The sequence below is a fragment of the Muscardinus avellanarius genome (assembly GCF_963383645.1).
Source record: "Muscardinus avellanarius genome assembly, chromosome: 11".
Taxonomy (NCBI): domain Eukaryota; kingdom Metazoa; phylum Chordata; class Mammalia; order Rodentia; family Gliridae; genus Muscardinus; species Muscardinus avellanarius.
Window position 1 is genome coordinate 3,871,381 of NC_137797.1, and position 26,229 is coordinate 3,897,609.

General features: G+C 59.0%; 1 protein-coding gene across 1 annotated transcript in view; it reads left to right on the forward strand.

The window, feature by feature from the left end:
* Positions 1 to 990: 990 nt before the first annotated feature.
* Positions 991 to 26,229, forward strand: part of CELSR1 (cadherin EGF LAG seven-pass G-type receptor 1) — a gene marked incomplete at both ends in the record, with an annotated part of 153,691 nt that continues 128,452 nt past the window's right edge. The window contains one exon of the mRNA XM_080704752.1: positions 991 to 4,234. Within this exon, the coding sequence (XP_080560878.1) occupies positions 991 to 4,234 (3,244 nt within the window). The remainder of the gene's footprint in view (positions 4,235 to 26,229) is intronic.

The following is a 26,229-nucleotide window of genomic DNA, read 5'->3' on the forward strand; positions in this document are numbered from 1 at the left end:
AGTTCAACCCCACCTCGCCAGGTGGCGGTCCGCTCCAGTCACCTCCAGGGTCCGCACTCTGGAGCAGCCAGTAGCTCCTGGGGACCGACCGGATTCCCGGTCCCCGCACCAAACCAGCTCGCCTTGGCTGGCCCTTCCAAATCCAGAAAGTCAACCAGGGTGTTACTATTATTTTCCCTTTACATGCTGCCTTCCGACTAAGTGGGGCTGATTTCGGCTAGGTGTGCATTTGGTCTTGCGGTGAAGGGAGCTCTGTGTCGGGTCACGCATTTCGGCCTCACTGGTCCCCAGCCCCCGGGCCGCAACTCCGAATCGGGAGCGCGGGGCGTCTCCGTCGGGGTCCGCGCCGGGGTGGCGGGCTCGGCGGCTCGGGTCGGGCCGGCCCAGCAGGGTGCGAGGCTCGGGCGCGCTGGGCCCCGCGGGAGCGGAGCCACCCCCCGCCGGCCGCCCGGCCCCGCCCCCCGGGGAGGCCGGGGGGGCCCGCGTCTCCATAGCGATCATCCCGGCGCGCACCTCCGGCGGCTCCCCCCGGGGCCGAACAATGAGCCGCCGGGCCGGGGCGGGGCGGGCCGGGGCGGGGCGGGGCCGGGGGCGGGGCGGGCGCGGCGGAGGGGGCGCGGCGGAGGGGGCGCGGGCCGAGCGCCCCGCCCCGCCCCGCCGCTCCCTGCGCGGCCCCCGCCCGCCCGCCCGCCCGGCGGCTCCCACGCCCGCCGCACAGCCCGCGCCGGCCACCTGGAGCCTCGGGAGCCGCCGCCGCCGCCGCAGGTGGATGCGCGGCGCCCTCCCGGGACGCCGGAGGAGCCATCTTGAAACCGACTTCACAAACTTTCGCAAAGTGCCCTCGAAGTGGAAGCTGCGGGGGAGGCCGGGCGCGCGGCCCCCGGCGCCCCCGCCGGCGCCCCCGGGGGTGCGGGGCGCGGGGCGCATGCGGGGCCGCGCGGGGCGCATGGACTGTGCCGCGGCGCCCGGCTCGGGCTGGGGCTCGGGGCCATGGCGCGCTCGCCGCCGCCGCCCGTGCTGCCCGCGCTGGTGCTCCTGGCCGCCGCCGCCGCGCTGCCGGGGCTCGGGCCGCGAGCGGCCGCCCGGGAGCTGCGCGTGCCCGGCGGGGCCGGCGGCCTGGCCCTCGGGGCCCTCGGGCGCGGCTGGCCCGACGCCGCGGACGTGAGCCGCGGGGGGCGCGGGCCGGGCGCGGGGCCGGGGGGCTGCGCGCGCCCGGGGGGGCGCCGGCCGCCGCCGCAGGTCCGCCCGGCCGCCCGCGGCGCCCCGACGGCGCTGAGCCTGGCCCGCCCCGCGCCCCGCCGCCCGCGCCCGCCGTGCGCCCCGCGGAGAGCGCCCCGCGCCGTGCGGGTGGCCGTGCGGGTGGCCGTGCGGGCGGACCTGGCGCCGGCGGCGGCGGCCGCGCGGAGGGCCCGGCGGGGCGCGGGCAGCGGCGGCGCCGCCCCGCAGTTCCCGCTGCCCAGCTACCAGGTGTCCGTGCCCGAGAACGAGCCCGCGGGCACCGCGGTCATCGAGCTGCGCGCGCACGACCCCGGCGCGGGCGGGCCGGGCCGCCTGACCTACCAGATGGAGGCGCTGTTCGACGAGCGCTCCCGCGGCTTCTTCGCCATCGACCCGGCCACCGGCGCGGTGCGCACGGCCCGCGCGCTGGACCGCGAGGCCAAGGACACGCACGTGCTCAAGGTCAGCGCCGTGGACCGCGCCGCGCCGCGCCGCTCGGCCGCCACCTACCTCACCGTCACGGTCAGCGACACCAACGACCACAGCCCGGCGTTCGAGCAGTCCGAGTACCGCGAGCGCGTGCGCGAGAACCTGGAGGTGGGCGCCGAGGTGCTGACCATCCGCGCCACCGACGGCGACGCGCCGTCCAACGCCGACCTGCGCTACCGCCTGCTGCGGGGCGCGGGCGGCGTGTTCGAGATCGACGCGCGCTCGGGCGTGGTGCGCACGCGGGCGGCGCTGGACCGCGAGGAGGCGGCCGAGTACCAGCTGCTGGTGGAGGCCAACGACCAGGGCCGCAACCCCGGGCCGCTCAGCGCCACGGCCACCGTGCACATCGCGGTGGAGGACGAGAACGACAACTACCCGCAGTTCAGCGAGAAGCGGTACGTGGTGCGGGTGCCCGAGGACGTGGCGGTCAACACGGCGGTGCTGCGCGTGCAGGCCACCGACCGCGACCAGGGCCAGAACGCGGCCATCCAGTACAGCATCGTCAGCGGGAACCTCAAGGGGCAGTTCTACCTGCACTCGCTGAGCGGCCGCCTGGACGTCATCAACCCGCTGGACTTCGAGGCCATCCGGGAGTACACGCTGCGCATCAAGGCGCAGGACGGCGGCCGGCCCCCGCTCATCAATTCCTCGGGGCTGGTCTCCGTGCAGGTGCTGGACGTGAACGACAACGGGCCCATCTTCGTGAGCAGCCCCTTCCAGGCCGCGGTGCTGGAGAACGCGCCCCTGGGCCACTCGGTGCTGCACATTCAGGCGGTGGACGCAGACTCCGGCGAGAACGCGCGTCTGCGCTACCGCCTGGTGGACACGGCCGGCGCGGCCGAGGACCCCGCCTCCACGCCCGACTTCCCCTTCCAGATCCACAACAGCTCGGGCTGGATCACGGTGTGCGCGGAGCTGGACCGCGAGGAGGTGGAGCGCTACAGCTTCGGCGTGGAGGCGGTGGACCACGGCTCGCCGCCCATGAGCTCCTCGGCCAGCGTGTCCATCACCGTGCTGGACGTCAACGACAACGACCCGGTGTTCACGCAGCCCGCCTACGAGCTGCGCCTGAACGAGGACGCGGCCGTGGGGAGCAGCGTGCTGACCCTGCGGGCGCGCGACCGCGACGCCAACAGCGTGATCACCTACCAGCTCACCGGGGGCAACACGCGCAACCGCTTCGCGCTCAGCAGCCAGAGCGGCGGCGGCCTCATCACCCTGGCGCTGCCGCTCGACTACAAGCAGGAGCGGCAGTACGTGCTGGCGGTGACCGCCTCCGACGGCACGCGCTCGCACACCGCGCAGGTGTTCATCAACGTCACGGACGCCAACACCCACCGGCCGGTCTTCCAGAGCTCCCACTACACGGTGAGTGTCAGCGAGGACCGGCCCGTGGGCACCTCCGTCGCCACCATCAGCGCCACCGACGAGGACACGGGCGAAAACGCCCGCATCACCTACGTGTTGGAGGACCCGGTGCCGCAGTTCCGCCTTGACCCCGACTCCGGCACCATCTACACCATGACGGAGCTGGACTATGAGGACCAGGCCGCCTACACTCTGGCCATCACGGCCAGGGACAACGGCATCCCTCAGAAGTCGGATACCACCTCCCTGGAGATCCTCGTCTTGGACGTCAACGACAACGCGCCCAGGTTTCTGCGAGATTTCTACCAGGGCTCCGTCTTCGAGGACGCGCCCCCGTCCACCAGCGTCCTCCAGGTCTCGGCCACCGACCGGGACTCGGGCCCCAACGGCCGCCTGCTGTACACCTTCCAGGGTGGGGACGATGGGTACGGGGACTTCTACATCGAGCCCACCTCTGGCGTGATCCGCACCCAGCGCCGGCTGGACCGCGAGAACGTGGCCCTGTACAACCTTCGGGCCCTGGCTGTGGACCGGGGCAGCCCGGCGCCCCTCAGCGCCTCGGTGGAGATCCAGGTGACCGTCTTGGACATTAACGACAACCCCCCCGTGTTTGAGAAGGACGAGCTGGAACTGTATGTCGAGGAGAACAGCCCCGTGGGGTCGGTGGTGGCGAGGATTCGGGCCAGCGACCCCGACGAGGGCCCCAACGCGCAGATCATGTATCAGATCGTCGAAGGCAACGTGCCGGAGGTCTTCCAGCTGGACCTGCTCAGCGGGGACCTGCGAGCCCTGGCGGAGCTGGACTTTGAGGTCCGGCGGGACTACGTGCTGGTGGTGCAGGCCACGTCGGCGCCGCTGGTGAGCCGGGCCACCGTGCACATCCACCTCCTGGACCAGAACGACAACCCTCCCGAGCTGCCCGACTTCCAGATCCTTTTCAACAACTACGTCACCAACAAGTCCAATAGTTTCCCCAGCGGTGTGATCGGCCGCATCCCGGCCCACGACCCCGACCTGTCCGACAGCCTCAACTACACCTTCCTGCAGGGCAACGAGCTGCGCCTGCTGCTGCTGGACCCCTCCACGGGGGAGCTGCAGCTCAGCCGGGACCTAGACAACAACCGGCCGCTGGAGGCGCTCATGGAGGTGTCTGTTTCTGGTGAGTGAGCGGCCTGGGGAGGGAGGAGCTGCAGGGCGGCCAAGGGCCCCCGCCGGGCATGCTGGGGCGCGTTCGGGCAGGACCCAGGCGACTCCTCGGGCGTTTGCTGCCCCTGGCTGCGTGTTGGGGGCGTGTCCCCCACCCAGGCCAAGCAGGGGGCGCGGCCCTGTGCCGCTGCCCTCAGCAGTTTTGCAGGGAGCAGGCCCGGGCGTCTTCAGGTTCAAGTGAGGGCCTTTCTGGTGCGTTTCCCCGAGTCGCGCCCGGTAAAACCTGGCCTCAGGACTTATCCGGGTCGTCTGGTTTGCTCGGTGGTGTTCTTGGGTCACCTGCTGCATGCACACAGTTGTCTTCAAGGATCAAAGGTCACTGCCCACTCCATGTGCCAATTAGTTCCTGGGTGGGACCGTTGGAAATTGCCGGCTGGTTCCTGAGTCACCCCGTAATGGGGCTGGTGTCCCTTGGTCTGGCTTTCCTGTCTCTGGATAATAATAACAATCGGCTCGTGTGTGCTGTCTCTGGGTAGCTCTTTGAAAAGCATAGCCCTGTTTGATCTTGGCTCTAGCTCCTGGATGTGGGCTTGTAATTTGGGAGTTACTTCAGGGGCCGCCCAACTGTGAGAACGGAGCTTGCCTGCTCGCTTTGGGGCCGCGGCAGCAGCAGGGAGGAAGATCTTGGCCGCCAGAGGCTTGGCAGCAAGGGGTGGACCCCCTCGCTGCAGACCCCTGCACCCACCCCAGGGCTGGCCTGGGTGCTGGCGACAGGGACAGCAGCGGGTGTGAGGATGGGGAGACTCCAAGGAGACAGAAGGATCGGGCAGGGTTGGGGACAACTAAGGAACCCCCGGTAGCTCTCCAGGTGGTCTGTCTGTCCATCTGCCTGGGGGTGTGGTCAGCTGGTGCCTGCTGGCGGTCTTATTTATGACACTGAAATACTGCCCCCAAGGACTTCTGTGGGCTAAGTCTGTTTCCAGGAGTCCTGAGGTGATAACTACCTGGGATACAATGTTGCAGAGGAGGAGAATTGGAAAGTCAACAGTTGGAGTAGTTTTTCCCTTGGCTGTGATTTGTCCACACTGAGGGCTGGGCAGCGACCGGTTCAGGACCCAGTTGTAGGCTCTGGGCCTCGTAGGAGCTGGGTCTTACAGGCTCGGTATTGAAGTGACGCGGCAGCCTCGTCCACGCGTTAGTGATTGCTCACTGTTGAGGCTGGGAAACGGTAGAGCAGATGGCGCTGGGGCTTGGGGACCTTGTGAACCAGAGTTAGGGGTCTTTTCCCCCTTATACATACTCTTTGTCTGCTAGATAGAGCTGAGTGGGGAAGCAGGCCTGAGTCAAAACTTGGCAAAAGAGTAGGTTTAGATTTTCCCGGGGATACAGAGCCTTAGTGGGAGCAGGTGCACGTGGGGGGCAGGGGCATTCGGGTGTCTGAGGCTTCTGGGTGTGGAGTACTGCCTGAGTGGGTGGCAGCATCCGCATGGACCCCGTCCTAGGAGACTAGTTACCAAAGGCTGTCTCGCCTGGAGGCCACAGCCTGGGCCACTGCTGAGGACGGCTAGGTGTGGGTCACCGGCTGACACACTCTTGTGCAAATCAGGCCGCCTGCGTGGACCCCTCTGTGGGCTAATGCTGGCCTTTGGCTGGTCTCTGAACTATGAGCAGCTCTCTGAGCTCTTGTGCGCCAACTGTCCCTTCTTCTTTTTCTTTGTATGGTACTGGGGATGGAGCCCAGGGGCATTCTACCTCTGAGCTACACCCCCAGCCCTATTTTTTATTCTTTCATTTTGAAACAGGCTCTCACTGAGTTGCAAAGGGCCTCACTAAGTAGCTGAGGCTGTCCGTGAACCACCATCCTCCTGTCCCAGCCTCCCGAATGCTGGGATGACAAGCGTGCGCCACCGCGCCCGCCCGGCTCCTTGTTCCTCTTAACTGGAGGTTTACAGGTGAAGAACCGGAGGGGCGGAGGTGTTAAGTAACTCTCAGGCCCGCGCAGCCAGTGAGCAGGGGCACCTGATAGGGATGGAACAACCAGCCCTCCGCACCCCCTTCTCACTTAAGGGGAAGTTGAGGGGAATGAGTTTCGAGGGTGGATAATCCAGGGCCAGCTCAGAGCCCCGCATGACGTCCTTATTTGGATATTGCGTGCCCCTCAGACCACCGACTCCATGGCTGCCCCCCAGAAGCAACTCACGTGGACGCTAAGACCTGCAGGTCCATGCGCAGAGCCCCGTGTGCACTCAAAGCCAAGCCAAGCCCAGGGGAGTCCACTGGAGGTGGACTGGGGTTTTATTGAGGAACGGCGTGGGAAGGCTGTTGATTCAAGTAGAAGCTGTTTTCAATGGAGTGTAATTGGCTCCGCAGCTTTACAGCCGTACCCTAAAGCCTTTGATGCGCTATTACTGCCCTGGAGGTGCTGTGCGAAAGGGAAAGGCCGCTCAGCCAGGTCCAGCCCAGGAGCCGGCTGGACGCCGCGCCTGGGGCGGCACCTGGGGCGGCCTGGCTTGCCTAGTGAGGTCCACCGGGAGCCCATAGTATTGATGGTTTTGTAGCCCCTGGAGGACAAAACGCTTTGTGAAGAATGTTTGAAGTCTGTGGATATAGTAAAACCCAAATTGCTGTCACTTTTGAATGCCATGAAGCCATAATGATGTTTATTTCATTAGTTAATTAATAAATTAATGTTTTTGGTACTGGAGATCGAACCCAGGGGAATTCTACCTCTGAGCAACACCCCAGCCCTTTTTATTTATTTATTTTTGTTTTGTTTTGAAACAGGGGCTCACTAGGTTGCCAAAAGTCTTGCTATATTGCTGAGGCTGTCCTCGAACCTGCAATTCTCTTATCTCAGCCTCCCAAGTACTGGCATTACAGGCATGGGCCACCCTACCCAGCTAAGATGTTCATTTTATTTTATTGTTGTTGTTGTTGTTGTTGTTGTTGTTGTTTGTGGTACTGGGAATGGAACCCAGGAAAATTCTACCTCCGAGCTACAACCCCAGCCCTATTTTTATATTCTTTATTTTGAAACAGGGTCTCACCAAGTCGTGGAGGGCTCTCTGAGTAGCTGAGGCTGGCCACAAACCTATGATCCCCCTATCCCGGCCTCCCAATCCATGATAGTGTTTGAATGAGATTTTCAGTTCTGGGATGGGACTTTTCCTTAGAAACGTTGGAGAAACCTCTTTGTACTTTTCAAAGCAGGGGTGGGTAATGACCCAATGGGACAGCCCGGGAATGCTTCGCAGACGTTAGTCTTTCAGGAACCTTGATGTTTCAGTCCACCTGGAACATGTGCGTGCCTGTGGGTGCAGGGCCTAAGCTGTGAATCAAGACACTTGGCAGCTGCTGGGAAGGCCCCTCCTCTCGCGTGTGTTGGGCCCAAGGACGTGGGAAAAGGAGCATTTGTAGGGTGCAAATGATTGGCTGATGAGTCATTCAAACGTGTCCGAAAATACTGGGACTCAGCAAAACAGTGAGATTGAGTAACCTTTTCAGGGTTGACTTTAGAGGGAAATAGGGGGTATGCAGTCGTGTAAGCCTGATAAAATTTAAACAGGTATTTGCCTAGTCAAATGCAGGATCTTGTGGTGACTTTAAATAGAAGCTTGGGCACAAGGAAGCCGGACTGGCTGCTGTACCGGGCGTCACCTGGATGCGGGTGTTATGTTTCCCTGAAACCCAGTCAGCAAAGGCCAGAGCCGGCTTCAGTTCTTCAGGGGCGGAACTGAATTTCCCCAGGAACAGAAAGCTTCCCGGACGAGTTGGACACTTTGGGCAACTAGTTAACTGCAAGCCCTCTGATAACCCTGGAGAACTGCTTGTTCAGACCTTAAGAAGCTGAGGAGTAGCTGGGCGAGGTAGCCCACGCTTGTAATCCCAGCATTTGGGAGGCTGAGACTGGAAGATCGTGGTTCTCAGACAGCCTCAGCTACTTAGTGAGGCCCTGTTTCAAAATAAATAATAAAATATAGGGCTGGGGGTGTCGCTTGGAGGTAGAATGGCCCTGGGTTCCATCCCACGCACGCGTCCATGTGTGTTACTAGGACTTGAACCCAGGGCCATTCTGCCTTGAGCTTTACCTGCAGGAACCCTCGATCCTCCTCCCAAGTACTGGGGTTACAGTGCTAGGTTATTAATTTATTGAGCACCTACTGTGCACGAGCCCTTGAGAGCCACTGTGGCCTGTGACCTCCTGGGCATCGGTGGAGAGAGGCAGTAATGAACACGGAGTCAAGTTCAGGGGCAGGGGAGGGGCGGGGACTGTCTTGACCAGTGTGGCTGTGCGGAGTGTGTGGTTGAGGGGAGGCCAGGGTGGTGGGACCCTCGGGTCTGGAGAGGGCTCACCATGGAGGGTTCCGCAGGCCCTGCTGAGAGGTTTGGGCACCCTCATCTGAGCTGCGGTCAGTGGTCGGCTGGTCTCTGGGCCGTGAGAACAGAGCGTGGAAGGAAAGGGGCGGCCGGGCCTGGTCCTCGGGGGAAGACCACGGGACGCAGGTGGGCAGAGCATTCCCTAGGTCAGGTGGTCGGATGTGGTGGCGATGATGTGCTCCGTGTGCTGGGAACCCCGCAGGCTCTACCCGGGTACGGTTTTATTTTTTGGTCTTACTGGGGTTCCTGGAAACCCTTCTACCTCTGGGCTACACTCCCAGTGCCTGTTTTTATACTTTTTTATGTGGAAACAGGGTCTCTTAAGCCAGTGCAGCTGGCTTTGAACCTGCACGATCCTCCTGTCTCCGCCTCCCAAGCGCCGGGATTACCAGCGTGCGCCACCACGCCCGGCAGTCTGGGTGCATTTAATTCTCCCTCTGTCGCCCATGATGTGGACAGTACTGGCGTCACTGCTATCTCAGAGCTGAGCAGACCAGGGGCGGGCACAGGCCACCAGCTTGGGAGTCAGCAGTGCCGTGCAGCAGGGGATGTGGGCAGTTAGGCTGGGCCGCGGCCCACCCTGGAGGAGCCGTGGCCTCCGTGGGCCTGTGTGACAGCGGGAGGGAAGGCCCTGGGCTGTGGGGTCCCGAAACGGGCTGCCTGTGGCTGGCATCAGGGAGCCCAGGACAGAGATGTGACGGGCCAGCCCAGGGCGAGTCCTTGGTGCCCCTGTGAGAGCCGGAGCAGAAGGAGCTAGCGGGAAGAGTGTGGGGTGTCTCACGGCCCAGAGACAAGGCTGAGGCCGAGCTGAAGTTGCACCGAGGTCTCAGGTGAGCATGTGCAGGCATCCTGCCGTCCTGTCTCTCCAGGGTGACACCTGTCCATCACCTTTCGGGGTCACTGGGAGCTGGGGTGGCTGTGGCCCAGCTCTATACAGATGGTGCCCGGGACAGCTGCTGCTTCTTGTCAAGTCCTGGGAGCTGGAGGGTCAGAGGCCGAGGAGCAGGGCCTGGGAGGCTGGGTGGGGCTGCTGGGGGACCTGGACGCACCAGGGCCAGGTGCCCTCCCCAACACCAGGTCAAACGGCAGGCAGGCGGGAGTGTGGGAAGGACCTCTCGGCCCAGGGCTGGAGCCGGGCAGGAGGGACTTTCACGTCACACCGGGAAGCAGCCTGTGTTCTTGGTGAGTTTATTTATTTTTGTACTGGGGATTGAACCCAGGGGCATTCAACCTCTGAGCTATACCCTTAGCCCTGTTTTGAGTTTTGTTTTTGTATTTGTTTTGTGATGTGGAGTTGTTTGTTTGTTTTGTTTTGTTTTGTTTTTTGGTGGTACTGGGGGTTCCTGGAAGCCCTTCTACCTCCAGGCTACACTCCCAGACCTATTTTATACTTTTCTATTTTTGGAAACAGGGTCTCTTAAGCCAGCGCGGCTGGCTTTGAACCTGTGCGATCCTCCTGTCTCCGCCTCCCAAGCGCGGGGATTACAAGCGTGATGACAAGGGTGCACCACTACGCCCGGCTGTTTTTGTTTTTGTTTTGGGGTACTGGGAATTGAACCCAGGGGTATTCTACCTTTGAGTTACAACCCCAGTCTTTTTTTTTTTTTTTTCTGTACTGAGGATGGAACCCAGAACCCAGGCCATTCTACCTCTGAGTGACACCCCCAGCCCTAAGCCCTAAGTAGCTGAGGCTGTCTGTGAACCTGTGATCCTCCTGTCTCAGCCTCCCAAATGCTGGGATTAACAAGCGTGAGCCCCCATCCCTGGCTGTCCCCAGGTCTTTTTATTTTGAAACAGGTTCTGACTAAGTGGCTGAGGGTCTCAATAAGTTGCTGAGGCTGACCTTGAACCTACGACCCTCCTGTCATGGCTCCCAAGCACTGGAATTACATGCATGCACCCATGCCCGGCCTTTGGTGGCTCTAGAAGGCTGTCCAGGCCCTGCTGCCTCGTCGCAGAGCCTGGTTGGGTTTGAGCTGACTCAAATCCTGTCCGTGTGATACCCGGTAGCAGCACCCGTGGGGACCGACCGGGCTGGGTGGAAGGTGGGGCCCTGGCAGCAGCGTCTCTGCTGGGCGTGGTGTGTGGCCGGGTGCCACGGGCCTTCGTTTCTGCCAGCACTTAAACTCAAACAGAGGTAGATTTAATCTTGCGGGGCAGAGCGTGTGGAAAACTCTCTTAGGTTTGGCACGATCTTTTCAGCTCACAGCCTTGGGGGAAAATAGTTTTCTAAGTTTTTTCTTGGTCCTGTATCCCAAACACAGGTCCTGTCGATGCCCAGAATCAGATTCCTGCATGTTGGGAGTTGGATGTGGCAAATGGCGCCCCCTCTTTTGGTGGCGGTACTAGGGATTGAAGCCAGGGTGTTCTACCTCTGAGCTATATCCCAGCTCTATTTTTTTATTATTTTTTTTATTTGAAACAAGGTCTTGCTAAATTGCTGAGGGCCTCACTAAGGGAGAGGGGAGGCTGGCCTTGAACCTGCATCCTCCTGTCTCAGCCTCCCAAATCCTGGGATTACAGGCATGTGCCACCATGCCTAGTGTAAGTGGCCCTTTTAAACTCAGCCTTCTCTGACCTTCCGTTTTGGAAAGGTTTGGGGTCCCAGCTCTAAGGTTCGAGGCACAGACTTGGGTTAGGGGCTGTTCCTTCATGGAGAATGAGGGCCCCTGCCTTCCCCGTGAGGCCTGGGCTGGCTCACGGTAGCTGCTCAGCAAATATTTGTGGATTATTCTAGTAAGGAGCCAGGGGGCACTCACAGAGGTGCCCCCAACCCCTGTGCTGGGGCGAGGGCCTCAGGGACGGGGTGGGCCTCCAGGGGAACTCCGCAGCTGGGTCCCCGTCGTTTGCTTCAGGCTAGAACCCACAGGTGCCTCGGTGATCAGCTCGCCTTCTGGATGGGACGTTCCGAAGCTGGGAAGAGCCCACACTAGGCCTTTACCATAGTTACTCCGGAGTCCTGGAAGAGACCAGGGCTGCTGTTTGCATGCTCCCCGGCCCCATCTCTCTCTCTCTCTCTCTCTCTCTCTCTCTCTCTCTCTCTCTCTCTCTCTCTCGTCTCCTTTACAGGCAGGCTCTGTAGGAAAGCATACTCCCCAGCCACCCCAATGCACTGTTCTAACCCTCCGGTGGTAGTGGGGAGCGTGCTGGGGCACGCAGGGACCTTGAAGCCTGGGGGCCTTCGGGGCCTGAGATTGTACGCCATGCTACAGGTTTGCCTTCTAAGGACAGGGGCGCCCCCCTGGCCTGTACGGAGTCCACGGCGTTCGTCTGTGGGTGGACGGACGTCAGGATGTCAGCGCGCGGTGTGTGGCGGTCCACGGCTGGGGGCCGTTGGGACAGGTGCTGTGCTGCCCTGGGGGGCACAGGCTCTCTGGAAGTGGCTTCCTCCTGGGGTGCCGCTAACAAGCGTGAACTTGCGGTGACCAGGTGAGCCTTGGCTCCCACAGTTTTTCCACCAGGTGATGATAGCTGCATTTTTCCAACCAGGAAATGGAGTTCCGAGAGAGGCTGCAGCTGCGGGTCATCCACGGAGACCTCAAGCGTTGGAGGGTGACGAGGCGCCGCGCCTGGCCTCCGCCCCCTGTTTCTGCCTCTGGATTTGGGGCCTGGTTTCCTGACAGCCAAGGGGCTGCTCTGTTGGGGTGTTGGGGTTGTTCCTGAGCCCCCTCTGGCTGGGGATGTAGTTGCCTGGGATGTAGCTGTGTATCTTCCCTCCCCCATCCCCATCGGATCACTTCACCCCCAGTCTGTGTGTGGTATGTGAGGGCTTCCTGGGAGGGGGACAGGATGGCCTTTGTCACTGCCCCCCCGGCCTGGGACAGGGAGCAGGTGCTTGGGCATGGTGTGTGGCTCCTGCTTTTTGCTTTCTTCCCCATCCTGGCCTTGAGGGCTGCATCTCTGAGCCTTAGGTTCCCTAGTGGAGCTGGGCTAATGGGCACCCTCTGTGGGTGTGCTGTGAGGGTTAGTGGAGGCACAGCCCGAGGTACGCTGGCATGGGGGCTGGGGTGCCATGGGGCAGTGTGATGGGGCCGCTGGCGTCACTGCCCAGGTCCCTCTTTCTCTGTGTCTGTCTGTCTCCACCCCCACCTGGCCCTCAGCATGCCAGGGCAGCAGGGCTGGCTGTCCTGAGGGCCTCTTAGTGCTCAGCAGGGGCCTAGCTATCAGGACGGTCCCCTAGGCAGAGGGGATCTTGGTGCAGTCACCTTATTGACCTGGGAGGCCGAGGCCAAGAGGCTGGGGTAGGGGCCGGGATGGCTTTTTTTTTTTTTTTTTGCTGGCTGGGGATGGAACCCAGGGGCATTCTACCTCCGAGCTACACCCCCAGCCCTATTTTTATTCTTTATTTTGAAACAGTGTCTCACTGAGTTGCAAAGGGCCTCACTAAGTAGCTGAGGCTGTCTGTGAACCTGATCCTCTTGTCTCAGCCTCCTGAATGCTGGGATTACAAGCGTGTGCCACCAGGCCCGGCTGGATGGCTCAGTTTGAAGGAGGCTGGGCCCTGGGTGTTGTGTTAGCTTGGGGGTGTGTGTGGTCCAGCTGAAGGTGGACAGGACACAGTGGATTGCTCTCAGATTGTCAGAGGTGTGTAGGTGGCTGGCCCCTGCGTGGTTAAGGACTGGGCCCTTATGACCTGAGACCCTGTGTCCAAACCCCCTCCACTTCTCCCTGCCTGTTTCTCCCCCTACTGAGACAGCAAGGCAGTGGGTCAGGTGATGGGTGTTCTGGGTGTTCTCTGCTAAGTCTGCTTGTCTTGCTTTTTTTTTTCTTACGGTACTGGGGATGGAGCCTAGGGGCATTCTACCTCTGAGCTACACCCCCAGCCCTATTTTTAGTCTTTTTTATTTTTTGAAACATGGTCTCCCTGAGTTGCAGAGGGTCTCACTAAATAGCTGAGGCTGTCCGTGAACTGTGATCCTCCTGTCTTAGCCTCCCGAATGCTGGGATTACAAGCGTGCCCACCACGCCCGGCTTCTTGCCTGGCTTTTCCTCTGCAGCCACCTGAGGCGCGCCCCCAGCGTGGGCCAGGCTGTCTTCTGCACGCTTGCCTGGCTGCCGCCTTTGCCTTCTCCTCTCTCTGCCCTCCAGCTCACCCCTGCCCAGCATGGCGTGACTTCCTGCCTCCTGGGAACCCGCCCTGCCCAGCCTCTGCACCCCCACCTCCGTCCCTGTGGCCCCCGTGGTCAGGTGGTCAGCGGGGGCCCTGGGAGGGCTGCGGTGGGGAGGCTGCTGTGGAGCCAGGCAGCATGTGGGGCGGAACCTGCTTGGGGTCACCCTGCATCAGCTCACAGAAGCCGTTGCACAGGCAAAGCGAGTTGGAAGGCTCACAGAGCCAGGTCCAGGCCTGGGGGCTGAGTTCTGTAACCACAGTGCCCACTGCCGCCTTTGGCCTCCACTGCCCACCAGTGGCGAGGCTGCTGCCACAGCCCGAGGCCCGGGGACACAGGCTTGGTGTTCTGGGCGTGGGAACTCAGTGTGGGTGGCTGCATCCCTGGGAGCAGAAGGGCTTGAAGCCCCATGCTCAGCAAGCCTGATCCCCGCTGGTTGTGGAGGGCTGCTGCCATACTGCGGGGGGGAGGGGCACACACTGGATAAGGGGGTCCTGGCAGGCGGCCCCTGGTGCAGGGAGCAGAGGGCCTCCAAGTGGGGTGGCATCCAGGGTCAGCAAGGCTCCTGGGGGCAAGGGAGGCAGACACCATGCCAGGAGCCTGTGCCAAGAGGAGAGCCCAGATCCCACCAACAGGGAGCCGCCCTTTGCCCTCCCCATCCACCCGCCCACTCACCCACCCACCCATCTATCCATCCACCCATTCATCCATCCATCCATCTGTACGTCCATCCATTCATCCGTCCATCTGTCCATCCATCCATCCATCCATCCACCCACCCATCCATCTATCCACCCGTCCACCCACCCACCCACCCACCCATCCGTCCACCCGTCCATCCGTCCACCCGTCCATCCATCCATCCACCCACCCACCCACCAACCCATCCATCCACCCGTCCGTCCGTCCGTCCGTCCGTCCATCCACCCACCCATCCGTCCACCCGTCCATCCGTCCACCCGTCCATCCATCCATCCACCCACCCACCCACCCACCAACCCATCCATCCACCCGTCCATCCGTCCGTCCGTCCGTCCGTCCGTCCGTCCATCCATCCACCCATCTGTCCATCCACATTTTCCTTTTTAATTGTCTGTTTTCATGCTCAGTCTGTATCTTTTTTCCTTTTTTTAACAGTTCCAGGGCTTCTTTCATATCTAATCTAAATGACACTCTAAGGTAAACAAACAGCAACCAAGTCAAATAAACGCATGTGCTGTGTTAACATTGGGAGATAAGAACTCTTGGAAGGCAGTAACTGTGACCGGTGAGTCGATCTCACCATCAGCATGAAGCTGTGTCAGAAACGGAACCCCTCACACACGGCTGCCATCTTTGTGACCCTGGGTGCAGGGTGGTCGCAGGTATCCAGGCACCTTGGAGGCCTGAGTTGCCCCTCCTCACTGCCCCCTGCCCGTTGCCTGGTGCTTGGGGATGGTCATCTTCCTGGACCCTCCCCCCTCCCCAGCTCCTGGCCTTTTCTGGGTCAAGGATTGGAAAAGCCCAAGTGCAGCAGGGGAGGGCTGTGATTTGGGAAACTCTCTTCTCTCCCATGTACATTACAGGTGCTGAGAAATTATCTCATTTTAAAACTGTTTTGAACCACTTATAAATCGTGTATCTGGTAAGGGATTAATATATAGAGTATACAGGGAACTTGTACAACCCAACAAGAAAACAGCCCGACTCAAAACTGGGCAGAGAGCCGAGGCAGGTGGTGCATGCCTGTAATCCCAGTCCTCGGGATGCTGAGATGGGGATTGCAGGTTCCAGGTCAGCCTCAGCAACTTAGTGAGACTCTACCTCAAAATAAAAATAAAACAGGGCTGCAGGTATAAGTTGGAGTTAGAACCCCTGGGTTCAATACCTAGTACCACATGCACACACAAAAAGAAAAATAGGCAAAAAAAAGGGTCATACCACACATCACACACACCCTGGAGAGAGACCATATGGAGGTAGCTGTGTAGGCCAGGTGTCCCTGAGTTGTCTGCAGCACCTTGGACTTCTCATCTTAGGGGCAGGGTCCTGGGGCCCCTGGGTGTCCCAAGTGCTCACAGCCCAGCCCAGGAAGAGAGGCAAGTTGGGGATCCACCTCGTGGGGAGAAAGCAATGGTGGCCAGCAAGGAGGATCCGCAGATTGGGCCTCTCTCTCTGCAGGGGGTTGCTGTCCCCGGCTCCCTCCCTCAGAGACCTAGATTTGGGTTCTAAGATGCTGGGTGTGCTTGCTGGTTCAGGCATGTTTTTATTGGCATTGTGATACATGTAAGCAATTTGGCTCGACATCTCAGAAGATGAAGATGGAGAGGCAGTGTCCGGATGCAGGAAGAGGAACGTCTGGACCACACGCCGAGCCTATTCTCAGCAAAGCCCTGGACACCTGAGACAGCGGCACTGTCTCCCTGGTTAGGATGTCACTGATGCCAGGGACAGTTTGTCCTGAATAGATGGAGTGTGACGTAGGGTGAGGTCTCTGTCGATTGTGCCCCACAGGCTCCCCACTCCGTAAATAACTTATGAAATGATCGGATGCTGGGGCCATGTTGTCTCTAGGGAGAGGACGGTGCAGCTTGTGGCAACAGAGAGGGAGCGAGGTGTGTCAGGCAGGTTTTAGGCAGCAGTTGTATCTGTCAGTATTCTTGTGGCCAGAATCTAAATACCCGACCACATAACTCAGAGGAAGGAAGATTTCTTTTCTTAAGGTTTTGAGCTCAGTCCATGTGAGGCCGGGACCGCAGATCTCAGGACATGGCGGTCGGGGATGGAGAGAGGGCGAGCACAGGAGCTGCGCTTCTCACATCATGGAGGTCGGAAGGGGGAGAGAGTAAGCGCCTGCGTGAGCAGGAGGAGCCCTTTATATAACCCCCAAGGCTGCACCCCCAGAGACCACCTCCAGCCACACCCTGCCGGCCTCCTGGTACCGCCCAGGCGAATCCATTAGGATGGGTTTGCCCACTGCTGGGATTCCAACCCTCAGGACTCAGTGACATCAGCCCAAACACCACTGAGGACATTTTATATCCGACTCAACAACAGTGCGCCCTCTCCCCTGTGTCTCGAAGCTAAGGGACCACACAGCTGTGGGGATCTCCTCTCCAATCCTAAGGGAAATGCTCCTGCATAATTGAAAGGGCCCCTACCTTCAAGGAAGAGAGAATGGAAAATTCTCAGGTTTATTGTTCTGAGCAGCTTCCTGTGCCCGGCACGTGGCGGCAGGGGTCAGGGCTGTGTGTGTACGGGCAGGAAGTCCAGCGCGCTGAGTTATGGCGTGCTTGGCGTGTCTGCAGGCGAGAAGCCGAGGTGTGCAGTTCTGGTTCTGTCTCCAGGACGCTGCCTGTGTTAAAGAGGAAGTGGCGGGGCTTGATGGAGTCCCGTTTTTAAGGGGGGGGAGGACCAGGCCATGGAGGCCGTGTAGCAGGAAGCTGGTGGCTCTAGGATTGGGACACCCGGGTCCTGGGATGGTTTGGGACCTCCGTTAGGTTTGCAGCAGGAATTCTATTTTCCCCCAATTTATTTTTTGGTTCTTCATCCACCTGGTATTCTTTTGAGCCAGAAGCAAACATGAACCATGTGAAGATTTTGCCAGGTACCCTTAGGAACCAGACATATCTGGTAGCTCTCTGTATCTGGGGGAGCTGAGGCGGTGGGGCTGGGCAGTGCTTTCATCCCTGTGTGCGGCCATCCTTGGGGTGAAAGCCCGCCTTGCCAGATGCCAGGACGCCCTGGATTCCTCTCCTAGGCCGCCACCAGCGGGTCTCTCTGTCTTCAATGTCTGACATGGTTGAGCTCAGCTTTCTGGGTCTGTCCGTCCCTTTTTTTTGTTTGTTTGTTTTTGGTGATACTGGGAGTGGAACCCAGGGACTTTCTACCTCCGGGCTATACTCCCAGACCTATTTTATATTTTATTTGGAAACAGGGTCTCGCTAAGTTGCTGAGAGCCTCACTAAGTAGCTGAGGTTGGCTTCGAAACAGTGTGATCCTCCTGTCTCAGCCTCCCAAGCGTGGGGATGACAAGCGTGTGCCGCCTGGCTCTGTCTGTCCCCTTTTTTTTTTTTTTTTTTTGCGGGTTTGGGGATGGAACCTAAGGGCATTTGACCTCTGAACTACACCCCCTGCCCTCTTTTTTATTCTTTATTTTGAAACAGGGCCTCACTAAGTAGCTGAGGCTGTCCCTGAACTGTGATCCTCCGGTCTCAGCCTCCCGGATGCTGGGATGACAAGCGTGCCCACAATGCCCTGCTCGTCTGTCCCTTTTAACCTGCTTGAAAAAACAAAAGGGCACCTCACAATCGAGTCAGCTGTGATGGGGCCTCACGTGGACTTCGGTGGGTGAGCCTGAGTGGACCAGCTGCAGGGTGTTGGGAAGCTGTTATGAGGGGGTCAGCCCTGTCCGGCCACCTGTCCTGCTGACCCTCACCTGCAGGGGTGCAACAGCTGTCGCAGCTTCCTGTCACACCTCTGAGTGCGAGTCCAGAGATTTTTTTTTTTCCACACTGGAACTCAGGGGCATTCCAGCTCCAAGCTACACCCCCAGCCTATTTTTTTTTTTTTTTGCAGTATGGGGAATGGAACTTAGAGGCATTCTATCTCCAAGCTACACCCCCAGCCCTGTTTTTTTTTATTCCTTATTTTGAAACAGGCTCTTACTGAGTTGCAAAGGGCCTCCCTAGGTAGCTGAGATTGTCCTGGAACAGCGATCCTCCTGTCTCAGCCTCCCAAATGCTGGGATTACAAGTGTGTGCCACCACCCTCGGCTTGTGGTTGTGTTTTAAAGTGCGGTCTGCTGAGCTCTAGCCGCACCTCTCGGCTATTTGAGAGCGTCCACTTCAGTGGCGTCGAGAGCACTCAGGAAGGGAGGCCATGATTGAAGGTTCTGATAGGCAAGCATGGGGGCACATGCACGTCATCTCAGTACTTGGGGAGGCTGACACAGGAGGATCACAGGTTCAAGGCCGGCCTCAGCAACTTAATGAGATTCTGCTTCAAAACAAAATATAAAATAGGTCTGGGGGTTATAGTTCAGAGGAAGAACACCCCTGGTTTTGATCCCCAGCAAAACACACATACACACACACACACACACACACACACACACACACAGACTCAAAATAAAAACTTTAATAGGGCCGGGGGTGTAGCTCAGAGGTAGAATACTCTGGGGTTCCTTCCCCAGTACCAAAACCCAAACAAAAATCCCCAAAGACTGCACTGTGTTTGAGACACTTGGGGCAGGCTGCAGCCCAGGGTCCAGACCCTGCCTGTGAGGGACCCAGGAGCGACAGAATGAACTACCCGGCCTCCCCCGCCCCAGACCACAGAGTCACCAGCTTGCCTGGACTGAGGGGCTTCTGAGTGCTGAAAGGAACATTCTGGACAAACCCCAGCCCTGACTGTCTCTCTCTGTGGCACCTCCATACGGCCACCCTGGACCCTGCCTGAGCCCTCGGGCCTATGGTCTGAGCCTAGGTCCGAGCCCAAGGTGTCTGGCCCTGTACCCTCCTCCGGCCCCCGCTCCCACCCACTCGGGTGCAGCAGGTGTTCCTGGGCCTCAGGCCTTTAATCTTCTCTCTGCCCCTGCCTGGTCTTCTGTCCCAGCCCCCCTCTCCCCCCTGGAGTGGCGGTCCATTGCTGTGGAGCCTGGCCCAGTGTGGAAGTCTCTGCACCTGGGGCTCCTCCAGCCCCCTGAGCCACATTTGCTGTAGAATGGACCTCTGGGCTCAAGTCCTGTCCCTGCCGCCTCTTGCGTGGTTTGTGGGCATCCTGCCTCACCTTTCCCTCCCATCGCTTCCGGCAGCCCATCTTAAGGTGTGCTTCTGGGACCCCGGCACCTTCCCCCTCCTGGAGCTGGGCCTTACCTGCCCTATCACGCCTGTGCTCTCGAGGGTTGCTGGGATCAGGCAGGTGTGCTGCCCAGGAGGGGTGTGTGTCTTCGTGCTTTGCTTGATACAGGAAGATCCCCTTCACCCAGGTGTTCTGGACGCTCCTCTGCTTTTTGGAAGAGCTCATTTTATTCACTGTCAGTGTTCTGTTGGGAAAACAGAGGCCATGCTAGGTGTTTCATGCAGAAAGGAGATTAATGTAGGGAAACAGCTGAGGCACAACAGATTTCGGTCCCTGATGCCTCTCCCCACCTCCAGGGCCTACATCTGCCAGAGCCCTGTGGCCCACCTCCTCACTGGCCCTAAAGCCTGTTTCCAGTGCTGTCCTGAAGCCACCGCAGCGGCAGTGGCATCATCCTTCCTCCAAGCATCAAGCTCCCACTGCAACGACCTGGTTGGAACCTGAAGGTCAGGATGAAGCACAGGAGATAAAGTGTCCAGGTTCCAGCCTCCCACTCTGCAGAGAGGAGCACCGACGGCCGAGCAGGGCTGAGCGTGGAGACGTATCTGGCATCTTGTAATAACATATTTACTAACTTTCCTACAATTAACCTGACAAGATAAGAAGGCAGACCTGTAATCTTAACACCCAGGAATGATAATTACGAATGTGGTGTATCGTAGCCGATTTTTTTTTCTGTGTCCGTATTCATATGGGGGTGTGTTTTCAGTCATATTACCTTGGATAAACTGTTTTATGACTTGACCCTTTTTTTGTGTGTGGTACTGGGGATGGAACCCAGGGAACTTCTACCACTGAGTTACACTGCCAACCCTATTTTATGCTTGTATTTTAAAGCTTTCTAAGTTGCAGAGAGCCTTCGTAAGTTGCTGAGGCTGGTTTTGAACCTGTGACCCTCCTGTCTCAGCCTCCCAAGTACTGAGATTACGAGTGTGTGCCACCACACCAGCTTATGGTGTGGCTCTTTTACGTAAGTCCATCACAGGTGGTCCAGTGACTGTGCATGGCCAGCACCTCTCCGTGTGGTTGTGCTGAGACTGACTTAGCTCTTGCTGGGATTCCTAGTCTCAGATGGTCTGGTTTTCTGTTCTTCCTTCTTAGGCATGTTCTTGGTATTAGAACAGAGAGTACGGACATTTAGAAGGTTTTTCATTCCTGGTCAGTGTCAGGAACCTGCAGAATGGCTGCGTGGTCAGAGGTTCCCAAACTTATTTGACTTTACTGCTTCCTAAAAACAAATAAATAAAAGCCAGCGTGGTGGGCACGCTTTTCATTCAGCATTGGGAGGCTGAGACAGGAGGGTCCAGGTTCGCAGAGAGCCTCAGCTACTTAGTGAGGCCCTTGGCAACTCAATGAGACCCTGTTTCAAAATAAAGAATAAAAAATAGGGCTGGGAGTGTAGCTCAGAGGTAGAATGCCCCTGGGTTCCATCCCTAGTACCCCCCCACAATTTACCCAGCATCCTCTCCCAAAACCTCCTTTCTTTGAGAGAATAAACAGAAAGCACAGTGACAACTCTGCACTGTTACATATCTATACCTGTCCAGCCACCCCGGGGAGCAGTGCAACCCTCTTTAGAAGCCCTCGGAGTTGGTGCCGTCGCAGGGGCGGGCCGTCCGGTGCTGGCTGTCAGGAGCTTGATACTTGCGCACTCAGGTACCTGCCCGCTGGCGGCCTGCACAGGACTTGGGAAGCCTGGCTAGGTCTGTGCCTGGCACCCCCAGCTCTGAGGGCTGTGTAGGCGGAGGCCCGAGCCCTGGTCCTGGCTCCCAGATGCCTATCTGTGCCAGCCCCGACTTGCACCCTTGACCACTATGCTGGGCTCGGGCCTCCCCGCCCCCATCAGAGTGCCGTGGTCTGCATGCTGCTTTGTTTCCTGTTTAAAGGCTTTAACTGAGCGTGTTTAAGGTGAGCCACCCTCTTATCTTAGTGAGACACCTGGCTTGGGAGTGTCTGCTGCCAGCTGGCCCTGGAAAATAACCTTAGCCTGTGGTCCCCACTGTTTTGGCCCGGCCAACCAACCCCACGAGGACCCAGGTGGGGCCCGCGGGCCTTGGGGCACTGATAAGTTGGGGCTGGAGCTGGTGCACAGGGGCCAGGGTTCTACTTTGGCAGGAGGGCTGACCAGCAGGTGACATCGGCTCTTCCGCCTGTCCTTTGTGCTAGGAGTGTGACTTTGGGCTCTTCCTGCTGCTGCCCTGAGGGGTGGTCAGCCCAGGCCCCAGCTGCTGGGTACAGTTCCAGACCCCAGCTATGGGGTGCAGCCTCCAGAAGGGGCTGGCCCAAGTTCTCCACCCCAGGAGGGCGGGTGTCTAAGACAGAGCCACCTTGGTGGGCAGGCGTAGAGCCTGGGGTCGTGGCCTGGAGCAGGTCTGCATGTTCACGCCAGGCTGGGGTGCAGGCAGCATCCCTGGGGGAGGGGCTTTTCTTTCAGTGACTTGTGCTTGAGTGTCTGACTAGGGGTGGGACAGGCTGGTGGTTCCTCAGGACTGTCCCTGTAGCTACACAGCTGAGCGGTGGGCCAAGTGCCCAGGGTGGGGGAGGGGCGTCTCCCATGGGGCTGGCTATCTTTGGTTTAGAGGGGCTGCAGAGTCAGTCTGGCGAGGAAGGGGCTAGTTGTACCATTGTGGGGGTCCAGTGAGGATGCAGATGCTGTTGAGGGTTCTCAGGCTCCCAGATACTCCTTCCCCAACATCAGGCTCTCAACCAGAGAGGATGGCTTGGGCCTCCCCGGGCCTCCAGTGGCTGGACCATCGGGGTCCTGCTTACACGTGACCCCCAGGACTTCAGGGTCACACAGGCTGCAGTGGGGGTGAGACAAGAAGCTGCTGGAGGAGCCCTGGCCTCCCCTCCCTCCTCTGGCTCAGGTCAGAGGCGATTCCAACCAGGGACTTGTCCCCACTGGGGCTTGGAGGCAGGAGAAATGTGGCCAGAAGAGCAAGGCGCTGGGGCAGATATCAGCAGGTCGTTATCCTCAGAGCGCATCAGTAACGGCCCGTGGCTTCCAGTCGGACAGCAGCAGAATTGAGCAGGATGCCCTCCGCACAGGTGAGGGACGGCTGGCCCGGTGTATGCCCCATGGGGTCAGGCCCCCCTTTTCAGGGCACAGGCTGAAGGCGAATTAGGACACGTCTTTGCTTCTAAAAATGACCGTAGAAATATTGTAGCATTGGCCCGAGGGGTGGCAGTTCACCACCAGTGACACCAGTGTGCACAGGCTTGCGGGCTGGTCTAGCAGCCTGGAAACTCAGGGTACCACCTGGGGGCTGCTTTTCAACCTGGAGTTTTAATCTCCCTGCACATTTACACAATTTTTGTATGTGGTACTGAGGACTGAACCCAGGGATGTTCTACCTCTGAGCTGCATCAGCAGCCCTATTTTATCTATCTATCTATCTATCTATCTATCTATCTATCTATCTATCGTGGTGCTGAGGATTGAACCCAGGATAATTCTATCTCCTTAGCTAGACCTCCAGTCCTAAGTGTGTGTGTGTGTGTGTGTGTGTGTGTGTGTGTGTGTGTGTGTTACTGGGGACGGAACCCAGGGGCTTTCTATCCCTGGGCTACACTCCCAGACCTATTTTTAATATTTTATTTGGAAATAGGGTCTCACTAAGTTGCTGAGAGTGTCACTAAGTAGCTGAGGCTGGCTTCAAACCTGCTTGTTAGGTTCTGGACCCTCCCCCCTCATACGGGGCAGGGGCGGGGCTGGAAGCCAGAAGGCAGGGAGACCCGCCTCCTTACCCTCCAAGGTCCAGGATTTTCCCACGGAAAGCCACTCCCCTTTGATAAAAAGGGGGACGGAGCGATCCAGAAGAAGAAGAAGCTTGCGAGACAGAGAGATTCCTGCACTCGTGGAAGGCTCTCTTCCACACACTTCCCCCCCAACCCGCACCCGCGACACGGGGGTGGGGAGGGAGCTGCCTGGGACAAGTGGGCTGGACTAATAAAAGACTTATGGCACCTGCATGGATGATCTCGCGTGTCTGTAGAACTTGCAAACCTTATACCGCTCAATCCTCCTGTCTCAGCTTCCCAAGTGCTGGGATTACAAGCGTACACCACCAAACCTGGCTTCCAGCCTTATTTATTTATTTATTTATTTATTTATGTTTGTTTGTTTGTTTGTTTGTTTGAAAACAGAGTCTCAATGAGTTGATGCGAGCCTCACTGAGTTGCTGTGGCTGGCTTTGAACCTCTGATCCTGCAGTCTTAGCCTCCCTAGTACTAGGATTCCAGGTGTGCACCTCCACACCTGGCTTTATTTTTAACTTCTAAGCAGGGTCTCACTAGGTTGCTGAGAGTCCTATTACTTGCTGAAGCCGTCATTGGACCTGCGGTCCTCCTGTCTCAGCCTCCTGGGTCCTGTCTCAGCCTCCTGGGTGCCGGGATTACAATTGTGTACCATTATGCCCCGTGTATGGATTATTTTTGTTAGAAGTGATCATGGATGCCCATCCTCTCCTGGTGTCTGCTGTTTAGAGGACTAAAGTCAGCTGTTAGACGATGCCTTCCTCCAGTGCCTCCTGGGTGCGCGCTGCAGTGCTGACCCCGGGTGACCCTGTCCCCAGGCGCCTTGGCCCCTGCGGTGTGCCTTGGGGAGCAGCTGTGGTGGTGGCCCCAGCCTCAGGGGCCTCTGCTCCCAGTCTAGATTATTGGGATGCCAGACACTCGACACCACGCACTGTGCGGGTGGCAGACACCGGGCAGAGCGTGCCCTGTACCTTGGTGGCCGTGTTATCACACCTGAGCTCCTGGCAGCAGGGGCCCTGGGCGGGGGCGGGGCTCCTGTCATTTCAGGGGACCCAGGACTTGCATGACTTCCGGTGCCTTGCCTATCTCCCCGGGAGACAGGAGCAGGATGCCGGGGCTCCTGACAGAGTTGAAGAGCTGACTCCGGAGGTGGGGAATTCAGGTGGCTCTGTAGCCCGGGCAGGGACGGCCCTGTGTGGCTCGCAGGGCTGAGCAGTGAGCAGAGAGGTGGGTAATTGTGTCTAATTACCAAGAGCTGCTCTCAGGACCACTGGCGCATGTCAGCAGGAAAAGAGCAAGCCTCGGGCTGCCCACGCCCGGAGCTCCCGGCCAGGACCCTCCGCGCCCTTGCCCATCACCTGGGGGCATCACACCTGTGGCCCCAGCGGGTTGTGGCACAGCGGAGCCCTGGCCCCAGTGCCCCGAGTCTCAGGTCCTGGATCTCACAGCTTTCTACACTGGGCACCGGGCCCGAGGTCAAGGTAAAAATGAGTAAAGGACAGTGTGCCCCAGACAGACAGCAGAGTTGCCCTTGCACTGCGGACAGGGCGGAAGGAGGTGTGCTCGTGCTGTGCTGTTTGGGGGAGCCGGATGCTTCCCCTCACTGGTGGGATTTGAGAGCCTTGGGGTGAGCAGGCGTAGCAGCAACTCCGGGCTTCTGGGAGCAGCCGGCCGGTGTGGGACCCACAGGATGCGGCTGGTCTGCCCTTCGGTCACGGGAGCACCCGTGGGCTCCAGGTGCCTGTGTTCCCCGTATTGCATCTTTCCTTCCCTCTTCAGCGTCCACCTTGGGGAAAACATCTGGAAACAAGTGGAGACAAGATGAAGAAAGCAGACACATTGTATTTTTTCATTTTTAGAGCTTGATTGTGGGTGCCTGGAGTTGCTTTTCAGAATCAAAATAGTTTGGTGTGTGCTCTATTTACAAAGATAAGGGTGCTCACCTTCTAAAAGCTCTGGCAACAGGAGAAACAAGCGGGGAGCCCCCACCCGCTCCCGCCATCGGCCTGTGGTCTGTGCTAAGTGGCAATTCTTCTGGGCTCTGGACATTCACAGGACACGTGTCTGCAGCCGCTGGCCCCCTCCCAGTCCTCCAGGGTGGCAGTGTGGCCCCTTCTCTGCGGGTCTGAAACTCTGTCCTCCAGGCCCTGGCAGGAGGGTGCAGGGGTCGTCATAGCAACGGGCCTGTGCGCTCATTGGAGACGCCACTGGGGCCTCACATTGAAGAGCCGGCCCTTTGTCCTGGGACAATGGGGCCCTGAAGGACTGTTGTGTGTAGGGCTCACTTTAATTACCTCCCTGGAAAGGGGCTGCCATGAGTCCAGCAGCTGAAAATATCCTTTCCCGACGTGCTGGAGCCTAGGTGCCTCACTTCAGAAAACCACACAAATCATTCATCCACCCTGGAAGACCTCGGCTTTCTGAGGTCACCTCGATGGGCCAGAGATGGACTCCGAGGGTGCCGTGTGGGCTCTCCCCGTCCTCTGGATGCAGAGGATTCAGAGCAAGCCCTGCTCGCTAGTTTTAGAGACAGCGCTCTGCCTCTGCATTTTCTGCGTCCACCTCCCCTGGTACTGTCTCTGTCTCCACAGTGGGAGTACGGGGTCCCCTCTGCTCCCCAGCTCACGCCCAGGGCTGTGAGGCCCTCAACTATGCTAGACGGGAAGTCGGGCGTGCCCAAGGAGGCAGGGAACCCCAGCTCTGTCTGCTCAGCTCCAGGAGTGCGTGTCGGGCCGAGTGGAGGACAGGGCTTGCTGGGTCCCTGGATGGGTGGGTCCCAACATATTCAGTAATGGACACACTTCCATGGTGTTCAAAGAAAAGACGCAGTACTTGCCTCGGCAACACATACACGAAGAAAGGACACATATTCGAAAGTGGCTCAGCAAGGCGAGTTTTTGCAAAAAGGGATCCTGCACCAGTCAGG